This window comes from Ictidomys tridecemlineatus, chromosome 6 (assembly GCF_052094955.1).
Source record: "Ictidomys tridecemlineatus isolate mIctTri1 chromosome 6, mIctTri1.hap1, whole genome shotgun sequence".
In the NCBI taxonomy this organism is placed as follows: domain Eukaryota; kingdom Metazoa; phylum Chordata; class Mammalia; order Rodentia; family Sciuridae; genus Ictidomys; species Ictidomys tridecemlineatus.
In genome coordinates, this window is record NC_135482.1 from 165,071,277 (window position 1) to 165,091,393 (window position 20,117).

The window sequence follows — 20,117 nt, forward strand, 5'->3', positions numbered from 1 at the left end:
TCAGACTAGAGCAAGGGAGGGCAGATCAACAGGGCATTGGCCACCCTCATGTCCCCAGCTATTAAAATCCTTCCTTCTCTGTCCATCACGGGGTAGCAGGCTAAGTCAGCGCCTGGCTGATGTTCTAACCTGAGTCAGATCACCCCAGCCTGATCACCCCAGCCCAACTGGTTTCCCACGCACACAGCCAGCCACAGGAAGAGTTTTGGATGAACAAAATGAAACTTTATTCTCATATGGCATGTAAAGTTTTTTAAGTAGGCACTGTTACCTGACCAAAAAAGTTCCTGACACTTTGAACATCTAAAAGGTTATTTTCTGTACAATTATATAAATATTTTCATGTCTAAATATGAATAATGCTTACAGTCCTAGCAGTTTTAAAATTCAATACAATTAGATTCTTTAGAAAATGATTAGCCTAGTTTCAAAATAAGAAATATTCCCCAAGCAAGAATAAAAGGAGGATACGATGGGGAGGGATCATGGAAGGGGTTAGCAGAGAAGGGGAGAAAGACTGCAAACAGTGAGAGCACAACAAAACCCAAACGTGGATTTTAGGAGATAAAATCCAACAAGACTACATTATATGCAAAAATTGAAAATAACCATCCAAAGTGAAGGTGGGATGACCTTGTGACCAACTGCATTTGAAGTTGATGTAAATAATACATAACCTGGAAGATTTGCTTTTCCAGGAGCAAGGACCTTTTTCTACTTTGTTCTTATCAAATAAACTGACATTTAAGGTGGCAGAAGAATTAGAGAAGACTTCAAAGTCAAAGACATTGTGTATATATTGGCTGTGTGAGCCTTGGCAAAATATTTAGCCTCTCTGAACCTGTTTCTTTGCCTGCAAAATGTGAAAAAATAACTAACTTGCTACTTTGTTGTTGAGGGGGTTAGAGATAACCTACAAAATGTACCAGCACTGCTCCTGGTAAATAAGTGATACTCAATAAATAACTAAGATTATTTTGTATGAGACCAGGCTTTCACCTTGGATAGTCTAATTCTGCCAGGCTGCTGCTCCAGGTGTCCTGTCAATCACCACTGACTTCAGAGCCTACACCTGGGCTCATCCCTGCCCCTCTGATGTCACACAATCACAAAGTACCACTGACAGGTAAAAGCAGACTTTCCCCTGGGGAGCTGAGGCTGCTCTCCCTCTAGCGCCCACTCTGTGTGCAGAAGACTCCTGGAAAACTGTGCTCTCCTTTCATTGGGGGACAGGTGCTTCATAACACAGGGACACTAGTGACCTGAATGCTCTATTAGACCCTGTGAAGTGACAGGGAGGTTCCTGCACACATATACCTCCCACAGGGCCGCTGTTTCAAGCACCAGAACCTGAGGCAGGGACATCAGGACACCTGGGTCATCAGCACCTGGGCCCCACAGGAAGCTGAACTGGACTCCAGGTCAGTAGCACCATGCACGACTCTGCAGAAGCGGCTCTTAGCAAGAAGCGGCTCTACAGAGCATGATGAGGGATATGGCCAGCTCCTGGGCTGGGGTGTGGACTACCAGATTGGCTGGATGTGGGCGTCAGTCCTGCCCCAGATGATGGACAGGCACATCCCCAGTGTCAAGGATGCCAAGCACACATGAGGGCAGAAAAGGGAGAGATGGTGCTAACAGGAAACAGTAGGCACATTGGAGGTAAATCACGGGCTCAGATGCACAGGCACCTGGACATCATCAAAGAGGCCAGCTGCGAGTTTTATTGGCGTTCCCTGGAGAGGTCCAGCTAGCTTTCTGGTCCTGATGATTTTGTTCCTCATTTCACAAGCAGGCACCCCGAATACTCCCAGCAGAGGCGTGCGAGAAACACTGACTTCTCTCCTCTCTGGAGTCCCAGCAAAGTTCCCACAATGCCAGCATGGTGAGTCCAGGCTGCTTGGCCTGCACCAGGAGGACCAGGCAGGGAGTCTAATCCAAGTTGCACCTGGGCCAGGCCGTGGGCTGCAGGAAGGGCTGATGGGAACATCCAGGGAATGGGAGTCCTCAAGGTGTGAGTGAGTTTTGCTCAAGCTGCTGCAGCCTGCTGGGACTGTACCTGCTCCAGTGAACTGCAGAGAGTAGATGTGAATCTCCTTGGGGGGAACTGGGCCCTGGCCAGCCCTCGATCTGCCCACCTGGAGCCTTCAGATGTATTGTTCCTCATCCCTGTCATTCAGGAGCAGAGACCACTTGTCCCCACCATTGTCCACTGCGGCGCTGTGCCGAGACAGCCTGTCGGACGTCAGAGAGGACAGAGACACCTGGCTGACATAGCTGACCTGGTCCCATGGTGTGGCCCTGGGGGAGTCCCGTCTCCGGTCATCCATGCCGACATGCACGCTGACTTGGGACGCGCTCAGAGGCTTCATGCGGCCATGGGCCTGAGCCTCGTACCTCTCCAGGTCGGGTTTCCTGTAGCTGGAAAGTAAGAATCCAAGAGCATATGCACCACTCTGCACATAAGTTCTGCTTTTCTTTTTGAAGCCTGGCGAAGGCTCTCATTCAAGTCTTTCAATAACACATGGTATCAAAACCTCACGGGTTTTAAAAGAAAAAGGATACTGAATGCCTATGTTCAAAAAAAGTTCAACTGATTTAGAAACTTTCTATGCAAATACCAACAGGTAGATTTTGCTAATAACTTCAGTTAAGTAAATGCATGAATAAATAAATAAACTCCTTTTTAACAAGGACGAATAACACCACCAGGGATTTCAGCCTGCTTGAGACCCACAGAAACAGCCTGTGAGGAGAAGAGTACGTGACAACTGGGGAGAGGTAAATGACTTGCTCATGGTGCTGACAAATCACTACCCAATCCTGCTCAGGCTGCCCACTGTCACCCAGGAAGCATGCCAGCACCCCAACCTGCTGTGAGCGCACAGGGGCAAGGGCCTCCTAAGACTCTCCAGCAAGTGCTCCTGGCCCAGGACTCACCACTTGAGCTGCAGAGAAGAGAGCACCACAGACACTGAGGAGGCCGCCATGGCCGCCGAGCCCATCCAGGGTTGCAGCACAATGCCAACGGGCATGAAGACGCCTGCCGAGGAAAAGGCGGCACTCACCCCGCAGCCAGGGGAGGCAGGACCCCACCCTTGGCCGCCCTGTGCAGCACCATCCTTGGGGTGCTCCGAAGACCCTGTGCCCACCGGCCTCTGAGGTGGGCAGTAGAACACTGGGCAGTAGGATGTGAGAGGACCTGGTCTCTTCCTCCTGCCCTTTCTAGAGCCATGCACAAGTGACATCACCTGATATGGGGAGTGGGAACCGCAGCGATGGGGAGGAGCAGGCTGATATTTGACTATAGGTCGTAATAGATGGTTCAGAAAACATGGTCACGGTAAATAGATAGCCGAGCATCTTGACCAGCTCTTTACAGAAGACCAGAAAAGGAGCTTCGGGGTCCTCTGGGCAGTTATTCTCATTTGTCTTTAGAGACACCTAAGGCAGCAGCCAATACCAACTTTTCTACATGCATCCAGCCAGCCAGCCAGCAAGGGGGAAACTCACTGAGCTCTGCAGAAACCCGGCAGAGGACCCTTCTGGCTGCTGGAGGGGCTGAAGTTGTCAGGGCAGGTGAACACCGTGCCTACCTACCTGCTGCGATGGGTATCCCAACCATGTTGTAAATCAATGCCAGCACCAGATTGACCCGGATCCGCCGGACAGTCCTCTTGGAGAGGTGAATGCTGGCCACCACATCCAGCAAGTCATTCTGTAAAGGAGGATGGTGCTGAGTACCGGGCCCTCCCTCCACCTCACCACCCCAGCAACCTGGACGTAGCCAAGCTTACTCTGATGAGGACGACATCAGCTGCCTCGATGGCCACATCCGTGCCACTCCCAATGGCTATGCCCACGTCGGCCTGAGCCAAGGCGGGGGAGTCATTCACCCCATCTCCCACCATGGCAACTTTCTTCCCTTCGTTCTGCAGCTCCTGGACCTTGGCCACCTTGTGAGAAGGTAGCACCTCTGCAAAAACTTTGTTGATACCAACCTAAAGGAAAGGAAATTGATACCCAATGCTAACAAAACCTCTAGTCACCCTGATCCCCTCCCCTCAGCCCCCAGGTCCAGTCATTCATGCCAATCAAACAACTTTTGAAGACTCAAGGTCACAGGACAAATAGACCCTCTGCTCCTATTCCTGGTTCAGGTCCCTACTGGTTTGCTCGTCATGGGCTTGGATGCCTGCACACTTTCCAAACTGTTTATCAGAGCAGCAAATATTGGTCATGTTCCTCTCTTTGCTTCAGTCCCATCGATCCCACCCACTTCCCTGGATACAGTCTAACCTCTCAGGAATCTGCCTTCCACAGTCCTCCTGGGTCTGGCCACTACCTGCTGGTCTGTAGCCAACACCACCCTCAAGAATGCACCATTCAGCTACTGTTCGGCTACAGATCATGGCGCCACTCTGCGTCCCTATGGGCAGGCTGTCTGCTCTGTCCTGAGAAGTTCAGTTTTCCTCTCAACACCACCCCCTGCAGTTTCTTCATCTGACAGAAGCAACCCCTCCTCTGGGGAGCCACCCCCAGTCTGTGAGGATGGGGATAAGCTGCTCTTTGGTGACTCTCATGGGGTCCCTGCCCACTTCTACTGGACCCTTGAGCACTCAGCCACAGTGTCAGGGTCCATCCTCCCTGTAGGACCATGAGCCTTTCGTGTCTCTTTGTAGCCGCAGTGCCTGGCGCGGTGCCTGTCCATCACCCTCACGGTGCTTCCTAAGTGAGTGTTTTTAACCAGGAAAAGAGGGCAGATACTCATCAAGGCCACCATTAGTAAGGAAGGCCACGCACCATCAGAAACAAGTCAGGAGAGTGGGGGATGGAGTGGGGATACAATTTCCCGGCATTCACCCTAGAGTCAGGCTGTGTAGGGATCAGTCCTCCAACAGTTGTTGCCCTCATGGCCCCAATGCAGAATCAAGGGCCCCTGGAGCACTGCCCAGGACTAAGTCATTCATCTGGGAACACACTCATGAGCTGAGCCAACAGAACATGCCCCAAACATAAAGGTTAGAGCATTTCTTTTGTACCCCCTGAGACCATGACTATTTGGGAAATGGTTAGAGAACATTGGGATCACTTCTCCAGGGATGCACAGAGCAGGAAAGAGCAGAAGCAAAACTGAGAACGTAGGTACTGGTGCTTATTTTTTCCCCTGCTTCTGTGAACTTAACACAGTTTACAGTTTTAAAGGAGAAAGATGTCTCTGGCCTCCAGCCGTACCTGGGTGGCAATGGCTCTGGCTGTCTTCCGGTTGTCCCCTGTGATCAGAACCACATCTATACCCATGCTTTTCAGTGTGTGCACAGCCAGGGCAGCCTCTGGCTTGACAGCATCAGCGATGGCGATCATCCCACAGAGCACACCTGGAGCAGACCACCGTGATCAGCCACAGGGGGGGGACTTGATGGCCCTCATGCAAGCAGGACATCAGGACGGGCTATGGGTCTCATCATATAATACTACACACAATAAACAAAACTCCAAACTGTGTACATAATATGAATTGGGTTCTGTTTTCTTTTTGTTTTAAATCATGTACAATTAAAGTCTGGAAGGGATATCAAGATGTTCATGGTGACTCCCTGAGGGACAGGACTATCAGTGATTTCATTTGTTTCTTTACAGCTCTCTGAATTGTCCAGATTTTCCACAAGGTACATGAATTATTGGTTTACAAAGTACCTGTCCCATTATAAGAACTCAAAACATGTTTGCAATTAAAACAAAAGAAATATAGCAAATGTCACAATTGTTACTTAAAGTGATAGACATCCAAACTAGTAGATCAGTCCTTCCTTTTTGTTTTTTCCTACAGAAATCATTTCTCAGAATTTTTTTTTTTTTTTGGTTGGGAGGGTGAATCTTTAGACACACAAGAAGCAGGAGAGTTCTGGGCTGAGAAGAGAATGGGTAGAGAGAATGGGAACAGAGTGTATGGCAGAGCTGGCTCCTTACTTGTGCCCATTCTGGCTTGAGGAGCTGAGGGGACTGAGGGTTTATGAGGAAAAAAGAGAACAAGGGAGAAAAACATACTTGGCTGGAGTTTTCAGAATGTAGTATCCTAAGTTATTTATTTGCATGCAGTTTTACTATTATTCGCAGAAACTAAACAAACAAAGTGTAGATTCTGATCTCCTCGAAGCATGTGGCCAGGGTATAATCTGAGTGCTATGGCACACGGAGCCACCAGAAGCTCTGTGCACATCAACAGGTGTGGAGAGCTGTAGTGCATGGAGCATTTAAAGCATCTGCAGGATGCAGACCTTTGGGGCAGTGGATTTCTGTGCTGTCGCAGTGATGGGACAGAGGGGTGACTCTGCACTGCCAACTTGGACAGAAGCAAAGATAATGGCGAATAGTTTAAAATTCATGAGCAAGAAGGAAGACGCAAGAGGAGAGCTGGCTCCAAGTCAAGGTGGAGATAGTGAGAGAGAAAGGGCTACAGGACTAGAAAGGAAGAAGAAAACCCAACTGAAAACAGGGGGGAAATACTTATTTAAAAGAAAGAAAGAAAAAGAAAACAGGGAAGAGGGAGGAAAACAAGAAAAAAAAGAAAGAGAAAGATAAGAAGAAAAAGGGAAAGAGGGAGACAAAAGAAACGAAAAAAAAAGAAAGAAAAGAAAGGAAGGTTGGAAGGGGGAGGCCTCGTTTTGCCTGGACTGCATTCTCGAGGGAGTGGAAGGAAGGCTCTGGGAAAGCGATACCGTCAATGGCCACCAGGATGGCGGTCTGTCCCTTCATCTCATGATCTGTCATAGCATCACTAACGTCGCTGGAGATGGTTAAGCCATTGCGCCTCATCCATTCGCGGTTTCCGATCAGCACCGAGAAGGTCTGGGGGGCCGCATCTGTGTAAGAGAGACTGGTTATTCCTGCAGTCTAGCTTTACCATGAGCTAGAACAGCAGAACAGCTGTTGAACCATCCTAAAAACCAACTTGGTAGGTGTCCCACCATCTGTAAAGGACCAGGGGAAGAGTACACCTAGTGTGGAGGCCATGGGGGGATGCATTACCACGGCGCATTGGCAGAAGGAGCTGTATGTGTGGAAATGCTGTGAAGGTGAACCTCATGGAATGCCCTCAGCTGCCTTTAGAGGAATCTGTTGGTTATTTTTCTGCAGAGATGAGAGGCAGTTGGGTATTTTCCAGAACAAGGCACGTGCTGACCACATTCATTACTGTTTGGTTTGGATGACCCACGGGGAATCAACAAATCATCAGCTAAGTGTTTCCATGATTGTTTAAAAACTATCCCCCAGCCAAGCGGTTCCTTCACTGTCACCTCTAACAGTGTGTGCTAAGTAAGGTACCATTGCTCTGGCCCTCTCTTGATGCTTTAATGAAAAGGTCACCCCAGGACTTCAAACATCTAAACCAAGATTACACTGTCAACACATGTAGGAAAAAAAACAAGACATGGATTTGGGGGGTTTGGGTGTTATCTATACTCTTAAGGTGCCAGTTGGCAAGTTGTCCTGAGACAGGGACAGCCAGCAGCCACTCTAAGCAGCATCCATTCTTGGCTTGGGCAGATCATTTCTATCACTTCCCTGACTTTCCATCAGCTCTGTAAATACTACATAGCCCATCACAGTTCACCTATATGGGCAGGAAACAGGAAGAACAAAAGTAGGTCTCATCTGAGAAGCAAGATCTATCTGGACCAAGAAAGAGGAGACTCAAAATACTAGATTAGCAAAGCAATCCTCTATGAATCTAAGTCAATACTATTTTAGCCTACCACATGCATCAAAATTTAGATGCAACAAAGCATGCAAGAGAGAGATTGCAGGGCTGGGTTTGTGGCTCACTAGTAGAGCACTTGCATGTGGGAGGTACTGGGTTCGATTCTCAGCACCACATAAAAATAAAATAAAGGTCCATCAACAACTAAAAAAATATTCTGAGAGAGAGAGAGAGAGAGAGAGAGAGAGAGAGAGAGAGAGAGAGAGAGAGAGAGAGAGAGAGAGAGAGAGATTGGTTGCAGGCCTTCAGGTATAGGGTACCCAGCTATAAGCCACCCGTCTCCATGGCAGGGAAATCCTGGCAGGCAGGCTGGGCACAGGGATCCCTGTGGTTTGACCCACCTCCACATTTTGACTTAGTGGGACCAGCTATGGGCAGATCCAGCAGAAGAGACAATGGCCAGGATACCTTTTCCCATAGGAAGGCTGCCAACTTCCTTTGGGTGTCCAGCCCACTGGCTCTGGGGGTGCTCACTGTGGGCTAGGATGCCCTCCACATTGCTGACTTTGCAGCCGATTCCACAGCCTGGCACCGCCTGGAAGTCCATGCAGTATCCCAAGGTCTCTGTCCCAAGTTCCTGTGAAGGTAGTGTGGGAGTGGGGGACCAGAACACAGGGAGGGCAGGACAGAGGCAAGGGAGAAGGCAGAATGAGGTAGGAGGGATGGGAAGTAGAATTGAAAGCAAAGGTCAGGAAACTGACTCTTAGCTCAGCAATCACTTTTCTCTCATCTGACAGCTTAACACGGTTACTGAACTGAACCATGTTAAACAGCCTAACCCCTGCCTGGGCAGATGCCTCGCCACGGTGCAGAGTCTGCAGACCAGAAGGAGGGAAGGCAACTAGCATCGACACCTCCAAGTAAAGAAAAGTTCTTGTATGTTGCAAATAACTTAATGAGAACAATGCAGTAAGTAAGAGTGGGGAGCAAAGCTATTGTGAGGCTATCGAAAAGGAAGTTCCCATGGCTGGACCCTGGAGAGGAGATCGTGAGCTGGCAGGGGAGGAATGAGCAGACCAGTAGGTGAAGGACAGCTGAGGGCAACGTCCTCCCCCGGCCGCAGAGGGTGGAGGCGAATGGTGGTGTGGTGACCCCTACAAAAGACAGAGCATAACAGGAGCTTCCAGAAGATGCTCTGTCCAGGAAGAGCGGGCAGCCTTTTCTGAAGCCATCTGCACCACATGTCTATGTTTCTGAAAACAGTATTGGCTCAGGCCATTTAAAAACTGTCAACACAACCTTTGGCACATTCTACTGCCTCCGTGTTCAACTAAAAACAGAAAACAAAACAGGACTTTCCCTGAGGAGAGGAGGAGTGCAATGCCTCTCTGTGAAGTGTGTCAAGAATCCTCAGGGCCGTGGCTCCCCTCTGCTGGCCCCTCTGCTCCCGCCCTCCCTGCAACACCCTACTGTGCTGCATGTCCCCTCACCAAGCCTCCTGGAGGCCAGCGTTCTAGGCCAGCCTACCATCCTCTCCCACCCCAGATTCGGGCTCTCGGTGGGCAGAGGGCACTTCCTCATGGGTTTTGTTCTGAGCCCAGTGCCAAGCAGATGCTCAGCTGACCACTGTGTCGTAGAACTGCTTCTGTGGTGATCTGAGGCTGTGAGGGGCTGACCGTGAGCCCACCTACCCCAGGCAAAGGCCCCTTCCAGGGCAGCAGGGAGGGCGGCTTGTGGTTAAGGAGGAGGATGGGACCTGGAGGAGGGGTGCAGCCAGGCTGGGCTCTACATACCTCTTTACAGTATTTGGTGACTGCCACACCCAAGGGGTGCTCGCTGCTGGCCTCTGCAGTGCCCACCACAGCCAGAACCTTCCTAAGGGGAAGTGTAGCCACGTCTGTGAGCAGCAGGAACCGCATGACTCTGGGGACCCCATAGGTAATGGTACCAGTTTTATCAAACATCACGGTCTTGATCTGCCAAAAAAAACCCCACATCTCAGTGACGCAAGGTGGATAGGAGGGGCTTTTACAGTCCATACTGTCTCCAGACAGAGCTTTATCCACTTTCCCTAGGCAGGTAACTTCTTAACCTGACTGTCTGTGGGCAACCCTTGAGCTCAACAACTGCAAACAAACTGATTTCCACCTGCCTGCTCAGAACATCCCCACTGTGGCTGAGCCTTGACCAGATAAAGCTGGACACTCCCTGGCCATGCAAGAGATGGTGTGGCACAGTCTCCAGAACTTTTTCTTGTGTCACCTCAGGAGTCTGGTCTGGGAGGGTCCTCTGTACCCTATTATCCATCAAGCCCAGCCACTGTTTTCTTCTGCCACCAAAGTGCAAGAGCCTGCCTAGAATAAAGTCCTCAGGCTCCGAGTTCCAGACAGGAAGAGATAGTTATGTGGCCAAAATAACTGGTAACTATAGAGCCAGCCATAAACCCATCCCATGCCATCAATGGTAGCTTTGCCCCAGTCCTTATGTGTCTGGGTGTAGTCTGCAACTGTCACTCTGGGGCACCCTTCCATGGCAAGAGCCTGAGCCCTCATTTCTCAGAGATCAGACACTGGACTGATGCTTTCCCACACCCTATTCAAGGTAGCAGGATGCTCTGCTCAGACAGTGCCCCAAGACACAGCCTTCCCTGGCCAGCAGGCAACACTCTGCGTCTGAATTCCATTGCTGAGCGACAGCTCTTCCTTCAACACTAGCAGCTGATCTCCAAAGATCCCTGCCTCCAAGTCCATCCTGTGCTCTGCAGGCAGAACATCCTTTCCAAGGTGTAACCTAGTTGCCCACAGAGGTGTGTCCTACCCCTAAAGTTCAGAATTCAAATCTTCCAGGCCTCTCTGATCTGGTCTCTCCCTCGACAGCCTCATCCATACACACACATTCATATTCTTTCTTTCTCTGACTTTCTTTTAGCTGATCACTTATTTATTCAACAATTAAACTCTGAAGGCTTTTAATATGCCAGGTTCCGGGCCAGATGCCGGGGATACAATGGTGAGGAAAATTTCAGTCCCTGATCTTAAGGAGCACGGCTTCCCCAGGACCTTTCCACCAGGGTGCTCACTGCTGGAACATTCTCCCCGCCCTCTGTTGTCTCTTGCTCAACTATCAGGTCTCAGATGCACCTCTGCCAGCCACCTTCACCTGCCTTATCCCTGAGTGTCCCCAAGGCACTGGCAGTTGCGTGATACTCAGCATTTGGCATCTGTCTTCCCCACTACACTGCAAGCTCCTGGAAGCTGGGAACCATGACCATCCCCAGAACCCAGCATGGGCCCCCACACTGTAAAAATGCTCAGCAAACACCAGATAGATAAATGAAAGTGTGAAAGGTCAGGGCCTGGCATGTGGGACACAGAAGACTCTTCGTTCACACTGTTGCTCACTGTTCCAACCCCATGTCACAGGTCTCTGCCACTAATCCCATGATATGAGCCGGTAATTTTCTTCTGTAGCATGATGGCTCACAGATAATCCTGGCTCTGTCACTTGATAGCTGCAGAGACAAGTTGCCTAACCGCCTCCTGCTGCAGTTTTCTCATCTGTAAAATGGGAATAAGTACCTACCACCAAGAGCTGCTGAGGACATGAAATCAATGAAACTCAGGACATGAAAGCATTTAGCTGTTGCTGCCTCGCTGCTGTTGCACCTAGCCAGTGTGGCTTCCTACCCTATTTAATTGGCATTGTGGCCCTCAGGTTGCTCTCAGTTTTTTCTCTTATATAAAATAGCAAATAGACACCATTTTCATTAGGATTAAAAAAAAAAAATGCCAGCCGAGGGAAGAGGCTGGCGAGGACCTACCTTGTGCGCCATCTCCAGAGGCTTGCCTCCCTTGATGAGGATGCCGTGCTGTGCGGCCACCCCGGTGCCCACCATGACCGCCGTGGGCGTGGCCAGTCCCAGGGAGCAGGGGCAGGCAATGCACAGCACAGTGATGGACGTCTGGAAGGCAAACCGGATGATCACCTCCGTCTGGGAGATGTGCTTGCTGGGGTTCTGAAGAGGAAAGAGACAGTAGCTGAGAGCCAGCAAGGAATCTCCTGGGATTCTTGTCACAAACGAGTGTCTCAGTGGGGTGGCGGAGCTGGTTTAGGAAACAAACACATTCTGTGCTGCTCAGTGAGAGTTCTCACTGCTCCACATCCCAGCTCCTGACTCGATTCCAGAGGCTTCCTTGGAGAGGCAGTACAGCAGCAGAGAGTCACAGAAGATTCCATGACGGGGACAGAGTGCAGACTTGGGATACAGACCACATAGTTCACGTGGGGTGGCAGGACCTCACATCCCAGGAGTATGAGATGGGACTAGCAGGTTAGGATACATTCAGGTGATGGAGGGCAATGGGGGCTGCGGGGGTGGACCTGGCTCTAATGCTAACTTTGCCTCTCTGCTGCCTCAGTTTCCACTCACATTGGAGAAGATCCTATTCAGCTCACAGGTTGTTTTAAGGACTGAATAAGGCAGTGTACATATAAGCACAATGCATACATACACATAATACAATAATGGGCACAGGAGAGGCATGTAAGAAGTTATGACTCTTACATTGTTATAATTTTTATCATTATTATTATGAAAACTTTAAAAATGATTGGTCTCCAAAGAATCGATTCTAAGAGGATAATCATACAAATGGGAAAAGATATAAGTATATTTATCACTGTGCCTGGTTTTGTTTTTGTAATGGCAAAAGAAAAAAAAAAAAGCCTGGAAACAATGAATAGGAGATTAGCTGATTAGATTGTGGGCATAATGGGGTACCAGGCAATTGTTGGAATGATGATAAATACCTACATCTACTGACATGGAAAGATACCAGTAACAGCAGAATTTTAAAAGTGAGTACAAAAAGACAAGTGCTGCAGTTTTATTCATGGAAAAATTCCTCCTATAGTGGGCATAGCCTTTTTCAATAATACTGGAAAAATGTTCACCCAAGGGCAAAAAACAGTCACCTAGAGGTATGGAATGTGGAGCCAAATGGGATTTCTTGACTCTAAATGCGATTGGGGATGTCTCATCTAGTGGTTTCTTTGTAAACCCCAAACAAATAAATATGGGTCTATTTTGCAGATGTGTTGATACAAACTGCCATTATCGTTTATACCCTGAGATCTTGAATTATCTTGATTTATTTTTTCAAAATGCCTGGTAGCTATGGAGTATAACAAAGAGATAATACATTCCCTTAATTACAGTGAAAAACACATTTTCTACATCAAGGATACAGACCACAATCTCTTTACCTTCCATCTATACTTTATTCTTTGATTTTAAAAGATAGGATTCTAAAATAAGGTAATTATGAGGGGCATTTCATTTTTACAGCAATGGTTGTATTTAGGTAGAGATTCGCACTAAGTTATGATGTGATTTTTAAAGAGATAAAGATGATGCAAATTTTCTCTCTCTCTCTCTCTCTCTCTCTCTCTCTCTCTCTCCCTCTCTCTCTCTCTCTCTTTCCTTCTGTACTGGGGATTGAATCCAGGGGTGTTTAACCACTGAGATACATCCCCAGCCCATTCTATTTTGTATTTTGAGACAGGCTCTAAGTTGCTGGGGGTCTTGCTAGATTGCCCAGTCTGGCCTTGAACTTGCCTCCTGCCTCAGCCTCCCAAGTTGCTAGAATTACAAGCATGCACTACTATACATGACACATGATGTGATTTTTTTTTTTTTTTTTTTTGTAAACCCAGTAATTCTTGTCAAAGTAACACTTGGCATTCTGGTGACATGGGTAAACTTCTAGGGATTTGCATGAGCCCTTCCCTACAGTGATGTTTGTGCGGCAGAGTGATGAGAGAATTTTAAAGGAACATGCAGTACCTCATTTGCCAGCATCCTCCCTGATTTTGCAGATTAAAAAAAAAAACAACAACAAAAAAGCCAAAGTAAGATAGAAAAGCATGGAACAGCAGAAAGCCACATATTCCAACTTGTTTAAGACTGAGTCTTCCCACAGCCACATGCCAATGAGTATTTTCCCCCAAAAAAAGCAGAAGTTTTTGGCAATCAGGTGTGTAAGCAGCCACTGCCAAATTCTAGAAATACATCCACAGATTACTCTTAAAATCACTGAGGTCTCCTTAGATGTCAAAAAGTATTTAACTTGGACTTTTTCAAATTTAAGATAGGGAATTTGAGGGGAAAAATGACATTTTAGAAAAATGACATGTACCCTAAGAATATCTGATATACCTTCAATTATGGGCAGAAAGTTAAAAAGAAAAAAAAATGTATTCCATATTTTTAGTTTCTTACTCTTCATCTCTAAGGTAAAATAAGTTTTGGATTGGTTAGGTATGAGATAAGGTAAAGCATTGTTCCACCTACTGGGCAGTTAGCCAATACTGCTCTATGGGTCACGAGATATATATATATATATATATATATATCTTTGTAGCAGGGGCCTGTCCTTACTCTTACACAATATTGAGTAGCATTCTGGGTTTGTGCACAGATGTAAGTAGCATCCACCTCCAAGTGGCATCTACCTCATTCACAAAAACAAAAAATGTGTCCAGATGCTACCAAATGTCCCTGAAAAATCAATGATATACGTAGTTTTGTTTCTCAATCAGATAAAGGTTTTGAGGAATGAATAGCATTTTTCACATTGCTTTTTTAAAGTTCAATAAAACAATATTTCCTAAGGCAGCCTTTTTCACCCACATTTTTAAAACTAAAAATGCTTACTCTATTGCCTCACATACAAAGTTAAATAAATATTTGTTATTAAAAAGCTCTGCTCATGTTGGTATATAAAACCTTTCAGTAATACAGGAAAATATCATAGCTTGAAAAAGTGGGAGACCAAAGATGGTATCCATGGATGTAGATGGCAAAAAATGTATTTTTCTTGAAATCTATTCAATGCTATTATCATGCCATCAAAATTACAAAGTGACCTATCTTAAGGCTTAACACCTCAAAACTAAGAATTGAACAATTCTGCATACTGTAATGCTTTAAGCAGCATAACCAAGTGCTATCTGTGAGTGGAAAACAAACTGCCTCTGTAATAAAAACCTACAGCAGTACAGTGGCTGACTTTTTCCTACCCTGATTTAGATTTTGCTGTCAATAAGTGAAGGAAGCAAATAAATAAATGATTAAAGCCCAGTGAATCTAAGACATGAAAGATTAGGAATAATGGCAGTGATTGTTTAAAACGCAACAACCCATACTGCCCAAAGCATTCAACTTACAGGAAAGTATTTCTGAACCACACCAAAATCGATAAAACCGATTATAATCCATACCACCAACGTCAAGGTTGAAATGATGATGATAAATGGGACAAAATATCCACTAAATCGGTCAGCCAGTTGCTGAATGGGAGCCTGTGAAAAGAACATGGAGACCATGGGAAACTGCAGCCTAGGAAGGCACAAGACACCATGAGCACTGTAAGGACTAAGACACCCAGCTCCTCTTAGCCTCTGTTTACTCATGAGTCACCTCTCAATTTACTGACTCTATGGGCCTCTCGAACTAACGTTATGCCATGTTTTAAGTTTCTTCGTTACCTTTGACATCTGAGCCTCTTCCACCAATTTTACAATTTGAGCTAAGGTGGTGTCATTGCCCACATGGGTGGCTTTAACGAGCACAGAGCCATGTGCATTGATAGACCCGGCGATCACAGTGCTCCCAGGTTTCTTAGTGACAGGCATGGCTTCTCCTAGAGGTGGGAGAAGAAATAACCATCACTCCCTCAGTCCCATTCCACATCATGTGGCTGGCAAACACTGTGACGCCCGCCCGAGGGAACGTGAAACATGCCACCTAACCTGTGATAAGGGACTCGTCAGCCATGGTATTGCCTTCCAGGACCTTCCCATCCACTGGGAATTTTCCCCCGGGGACAACCTTGATGATATCACCCCGCTGCACCAGCTCCATGGGCACTTGCTCCTCTCTGCAACAGATGCCACTCAGGTCATACACAGTCACACACCTTCTTGGTCTGTCACCTGGTCAGATGCGAGACCAACCACTGGACCAGTCAGTTTATACAGCTGGCCCTCTGCATCTCAGGGTTCTGTACCCACAGATTCAACCAACTTCTTATCAAAAATATTCAGGGGAAATAAAACTTTGTGAACAGGTACAGACTTTTTTCTTGTCATTATTCCCCAAACAGTACAGTATAACAATTATTTACGTAGTATTTACGCTCTGAATTAGGATCATGAGTAGTCTAGAGAGGACTTAAAGTATAAAAGAGAACACATGATACGCAAATATAACTCCACTGACTTAGGAAGGGGCTTGAACATGGGCAGATTTTGACATCTGAGGGGATCCTGGAACCAGTTCCCCACAGGGAGCCAGGGATGACTACACTTGCTTCATACTGAGCAACAGATGGGGCTGCGCTCAAGAGCAGCAGGTGTTGCTGTCACACTGAGCAACACAGATTTCACCCTAAGACATGGGGAATCACTAAAAGACTTCCCACCATGGAGCGATACAACCAGACTTGTGCCTTCAGAAAGCTCACTGGTTTGAATGTGGAAAAATATTTTGAAGAAGGCAAAGCTAGAAGCAGGTGGCTAATGAGGGGACTGCTGCAGCACTTTGGGGGAAGAGTCTGTGGTTGCCTGGACAAGTGTGCTGGCCATGGCGGGGCCAGGGATGAAAGCCCTGAAGATGGAGGAGCAAGAACCAAGAGGCCAGATGTCAGATGAAGGAAGGAAAGGGGCCACAGAGGCAGCCAGACTCTGCCCTGGGACTGTGTGGTGGCCCCAGAGGAAAGGAAGCATCAGGAGGGGAGGGAAGGATGGTAGGCTGGGCTTGAGCCCTTGTGAGCTGTGCAGGGGAAAGTTGCACACAGCAGCTGGGTCCTGGGGTCCACACAGCTGGGGTTTGGGGAGGTGATCTTTCCCAGTGACCATCTGTAACGCAGTTAAGATGTCAAAGACAGTGAAGAAGGTCCAGAAAGGAGACTGAGCAGGGCAGCAAGGGAAGGTCCAGAGAGTCATATGTGTAAATGCCCCATCACACAGACCTGGGGTAGAGAGGAAGGGCAGGCATAGCTGCCACAGGGATGGAGGGAAGGAGAGGCCCAAGCCGTGTTGAAAGGAGCCAACCAAAAAGAAACTCCAGTAGTCTTCAGGAGGCACCAAGGACCCACTCTTCTAAGGAGGGTCCCAGAGGTGGGAGGCCCCTGCAGGAGGCAGAGGGGACTGTAATACCTGGCACCCACCATGCGTCATGTTACAGCATGGTCAGCTCCTCAGGAGAGGCCTGGACTGTTGCAATCCAAGTGGCAGAGGGAGGAGCTATGGCCCTGGGAGACTAGGGTGCAACCATGGGCCTGCAGCAACCTGTGAGGAGGGCGGATGGGCATGGCCTCCCCAGAACTGTGCAATAGCAGTGTTAATAGCACGTAGCCCATTCTGGGCAAAGTCAGAATGAACTCTGATCTTCTGACTCCCAGCTTAAAAACTAGTACCACCCCAGTGTGATGGCAGTAGTCAGGCCCACAGGATCACCATCTTTAGAAAAGAACTGAATTATGGCAAGTATAGCCCATGCTCCTTCGGCATCTCAGCTGGCTCGCACCTCCTGGCAAAGACAGTGGGGGCCGGGCCGTCAGCAGCACTTCAGACTGCAAGAAGAGGCTAGAGGCTGGGTGGTGGCTAGGTGAGTCCCAAGAAATGGAGCTGTGGCCGGCTTTGTTCACACACCGAACACTTTACTCCTCAGAAACTCTCACGCCATTAATTTATAAGAGAAAAGAAAGACACCAAAGTGTGTGAGACCATAGAGCCACCAAGGTGGCCAAGCGTGTGGGAGCCCAGCAGTACCAAATGCTTATCCCACAGAATCCCCTCAACTGAGGGACAGGGTGGCATGGTAGCCAGTAAGGTAGCTCTGTGCCTCCGGGGGCCTGATCCCAGCTCTGCCATGTGCCTGCTGTTGGACTCGGGGCAACTTAACTTCACTTCACTGAGCTTTAGATTCTCCCTTGTGAAAATAGGGATTAGATTCTCCCTTGTGAATATAGGGATAATGACTGTACCTGCCTTATAGGAGGGTCACGGGGATTAATTTGTGTTAATTAGATAATTAGTGCTGAACAGCATATCTGGTATATAGTATGGAACCAAATCTCAGCTGTTATTATTATAATTATAATGTATAATTAAAAGCCAGCATCCGGGGCTGGGGGCATGGTTGAGTGTAAGCTTAGGGTGTACAAGGCCTGGGGTCTGATCCCAAGCAACCCCACCCCCCATTTCCCCAAAAGCCAGTATCCAGAACAAAACTGGCACTGCTGGGCTTCAGTCAGCCTGCACCCCACGATGTCTCTCTCATCAGCTCTTCCACCCCAAAGGCTCACCAAGGGCTGCTCTGCACCAACCCAAAAGGCCTGCCAAGCAACAGAGGCCCTGTCTGAGTCCCCAGTGGTCAGTCATCACAGGACACAGCTGTGGCCACTGGCCTTGGCAACAGGAGGATGTGTGGGAAGTGCATAGTGGGGAGAGGGGTGCAGAGCTTGTCTGTCTTAACAAGGAAGACTCTGGAGTGAGTCATCCCAGATGGAAAGAATCAGCAAAGATGGAGATACCAGAGACCACAAAGAAAAGTGGCAGGAAGAAGCTCCTAAGCTGAGACTGAAGGAGAGTCCCCTGTCTGTCCACTAAGATGGGGTGCCATGGCGAAGGCCAGTTTGCAGGGTGAAAGGCAGGGAACTGCCAGGCTATCTATGGAATGCCTGTGTCTTCAGCAATCAGAAGTGAGATCACAGGCTAAAGGGGAGGGAGGGGCCCCAGCAATGTGAAGAAGGACTAGAACAACCACTGCCCAGAATATATAAAAGAGGCCAACCAAGGAGACAGAAGCCTTAATTTGTGCTGGGCGTGGTGGCGCACGCCTATAATCCCAACAGCTCGGGAGGCTGAGGCAGGAGGAACATGAGTTCAAAGCTGGCCTCAGCAACTTAGTGAAGTCCAAAGCAACTTAGCAAGACCTTGTCTCCAAATAAAATATAAAAAACGGGCTAGGGATGTGGCTCAGTGGTTAAGCGCCCCTGGGTTCAATCCCTGGTACCTAAATAAATAAATGCCTTAATTTGTAAACATTTCCATATTATTAAGTACTCTAAGAGTTGAAATGTGGAAATGTTATGAACAGCCTAGATTATGTCCTAATCCTTATCACTTAATTCCTGTGTAATCCTGGGCCAGCTGTGTAGCCTCTATGAACCTCAGTTTCTCATCTATAAAATAAGAGTAATAACAGTCCCTTCATCATAAGGTTTGCTTTTATTCCTCAAGGGATGGGGCTAGGTTAAATATAAAGAGGTTGGAATAGTGTATAGCAAACAATCAATTTTATAGAAGTTTCCAGCAACGATGACAATAATTATTTTTAACATCAGGCAACCTTACAAGGAAGATAGATACCACTCCCATATCATTCTTTGACAAGATGAAGTCTTTCTCTCACTGCTTATCTCAATCCTCCAGATCTTGCAAGGAAGACAGAGTTCATATTCCATGTTGTCTGTGAAGTATCCCTGTCAACCTTTAACCTTCCTCTTCTAATTTCTGGAATACAAATAGTCTATGCCTCTCCTTTGCCACCGAAGACACAAACACCCCCTCCAACTCTTGCTGGTTCTTTACTTCAATGCCTTGTTCACATAATGGGTTGAGAGTGTCCCTACCCACCCTCCAGGGTCTTGTGCAGGGCCACCACACGATGGGTGATGGCTGTGTAATATACAGGTGACATAAATGGATCAAGAGCTCTACTGGTGAACCTGACTCACCTGATGATTAAGTTATCCTCGCCCAGGGTCACCACTGTGGCTTCTGTGGCTTGGAGAGACATGAGTTTGGCAAGAGCTTCTGAGGTTTTGCTCTAGGAAATAACCAGAGTGTAAAATGAGAGCTATGTTAACTGCCCAAACCTAGACTGACATTCACAAGCTGGTGCGCTAGGCAGTCACAGAAAGGGGCTCCCCTAACGAGGGCACACCACGCACAGGCCAGGGGGGATGGGCAGTGCTCAAGCAGCCACACGTGCGCAACACTTATGCTACGACTGTAGTTCTAGGAACTCCATTTCAGGTTCAAAACGATATCAGTCTGCCCTGCGGCTGTTTTCTTTTCAGTTCCAACTTACTTCTTTCATGAACTGAGTCCCACTTTTTTATAGGGTCCATTACACTGCTAGGTTCAAAGCAAGATGTTAAAAATGACAAGACCTCAGAGTGGAAGTATGGATTTCTAACTAATAAACTGTCTACTCGGGCGCTCAGAGACCACGTGGGCCCTGACCTGAAGTTCAGTGTTCTTTCCATTACACAATATGCCCGAACAAAGGTTTTAATAATTAACCAGATTAGCTGGGATTTCAGAAGTAGCAACCAATTTGGAG

The 20,117-nt window shown here is 47.7% G+C and overlaps 1 protein-coding gene across 4 annotated transcripts in view; it reads right to left on the reverse strand.

The window, feature by feature from the left end:
* Positions 1 to 203: 203 nt before the first annotated feature.
* The window catches only part of Atp7b (ATPase copper transporting beta), a 69,379-nt gene continuing 49,465 nt past the window's right edge, over positions 204 to 20,117 (reverse strand). For 2 of the 4 annotated variants that reach the window (XM_005330217.5, XM_040281562.2), the window contains 13 exons: positions 19,507 to 19,598; positions 15,515 to 15,642; positions 15,251 to 15,405; positions 14,930 to 15,064; positions 11,523 to 11,717; positions 9,496 to 9,678; positions 8,171 to 8,339; positions 6,720 to 6,863; positions 5,236 to 5,378; positions 3,798 to 4,001; positions 3,601 to 3,718; positions 2,941 to 3,043; positions 204 to 2,421 (listed from right to left, as the gene is read on the reverse strand). In XM_005330217.5, coding sequence (XP_005330274.2) covers positions 2,148 to 2,421; positions 2,941 to 3,043; positions 3,601 to 3,718; positions 3,798 to 4,001; positions 5,236 to 5,378; positions 6,720 to 6,863; positions 8,171 to 8,339; positions 9,496 to 9,678; positions 11,523 to 11,717; positions 14,930 to 15,064; positions 15,251 to 15,405; positions 15,515 to 15,642; positions 19,507 to 19,598 — 2,043 coding nt within the window. In that variant the 3' untranslated portion in view covers positions 204 to 2,147. Of the gene's footprint in view, positions 2,422 to 2,940; positions 3,044 to 3,600; positions 3,719 to 3,797; positions 4,002 to 5,235; positions 5,379 to 6,719; positions 6,864 to 8,170; positions 8,340 to 9,495; positions 9,679 to 11,522; positions 11,718 to 14,929; positions 15,065 to 15,250; positions 15,406 to 15,514; positions 15,643 to 19,506; positions 19,599 to 20,117 lie in introns of those variants that run through there. The other 2 variants (XM_040281563.2, XR_013423412.1) reach the window with 2 other exon arrangements.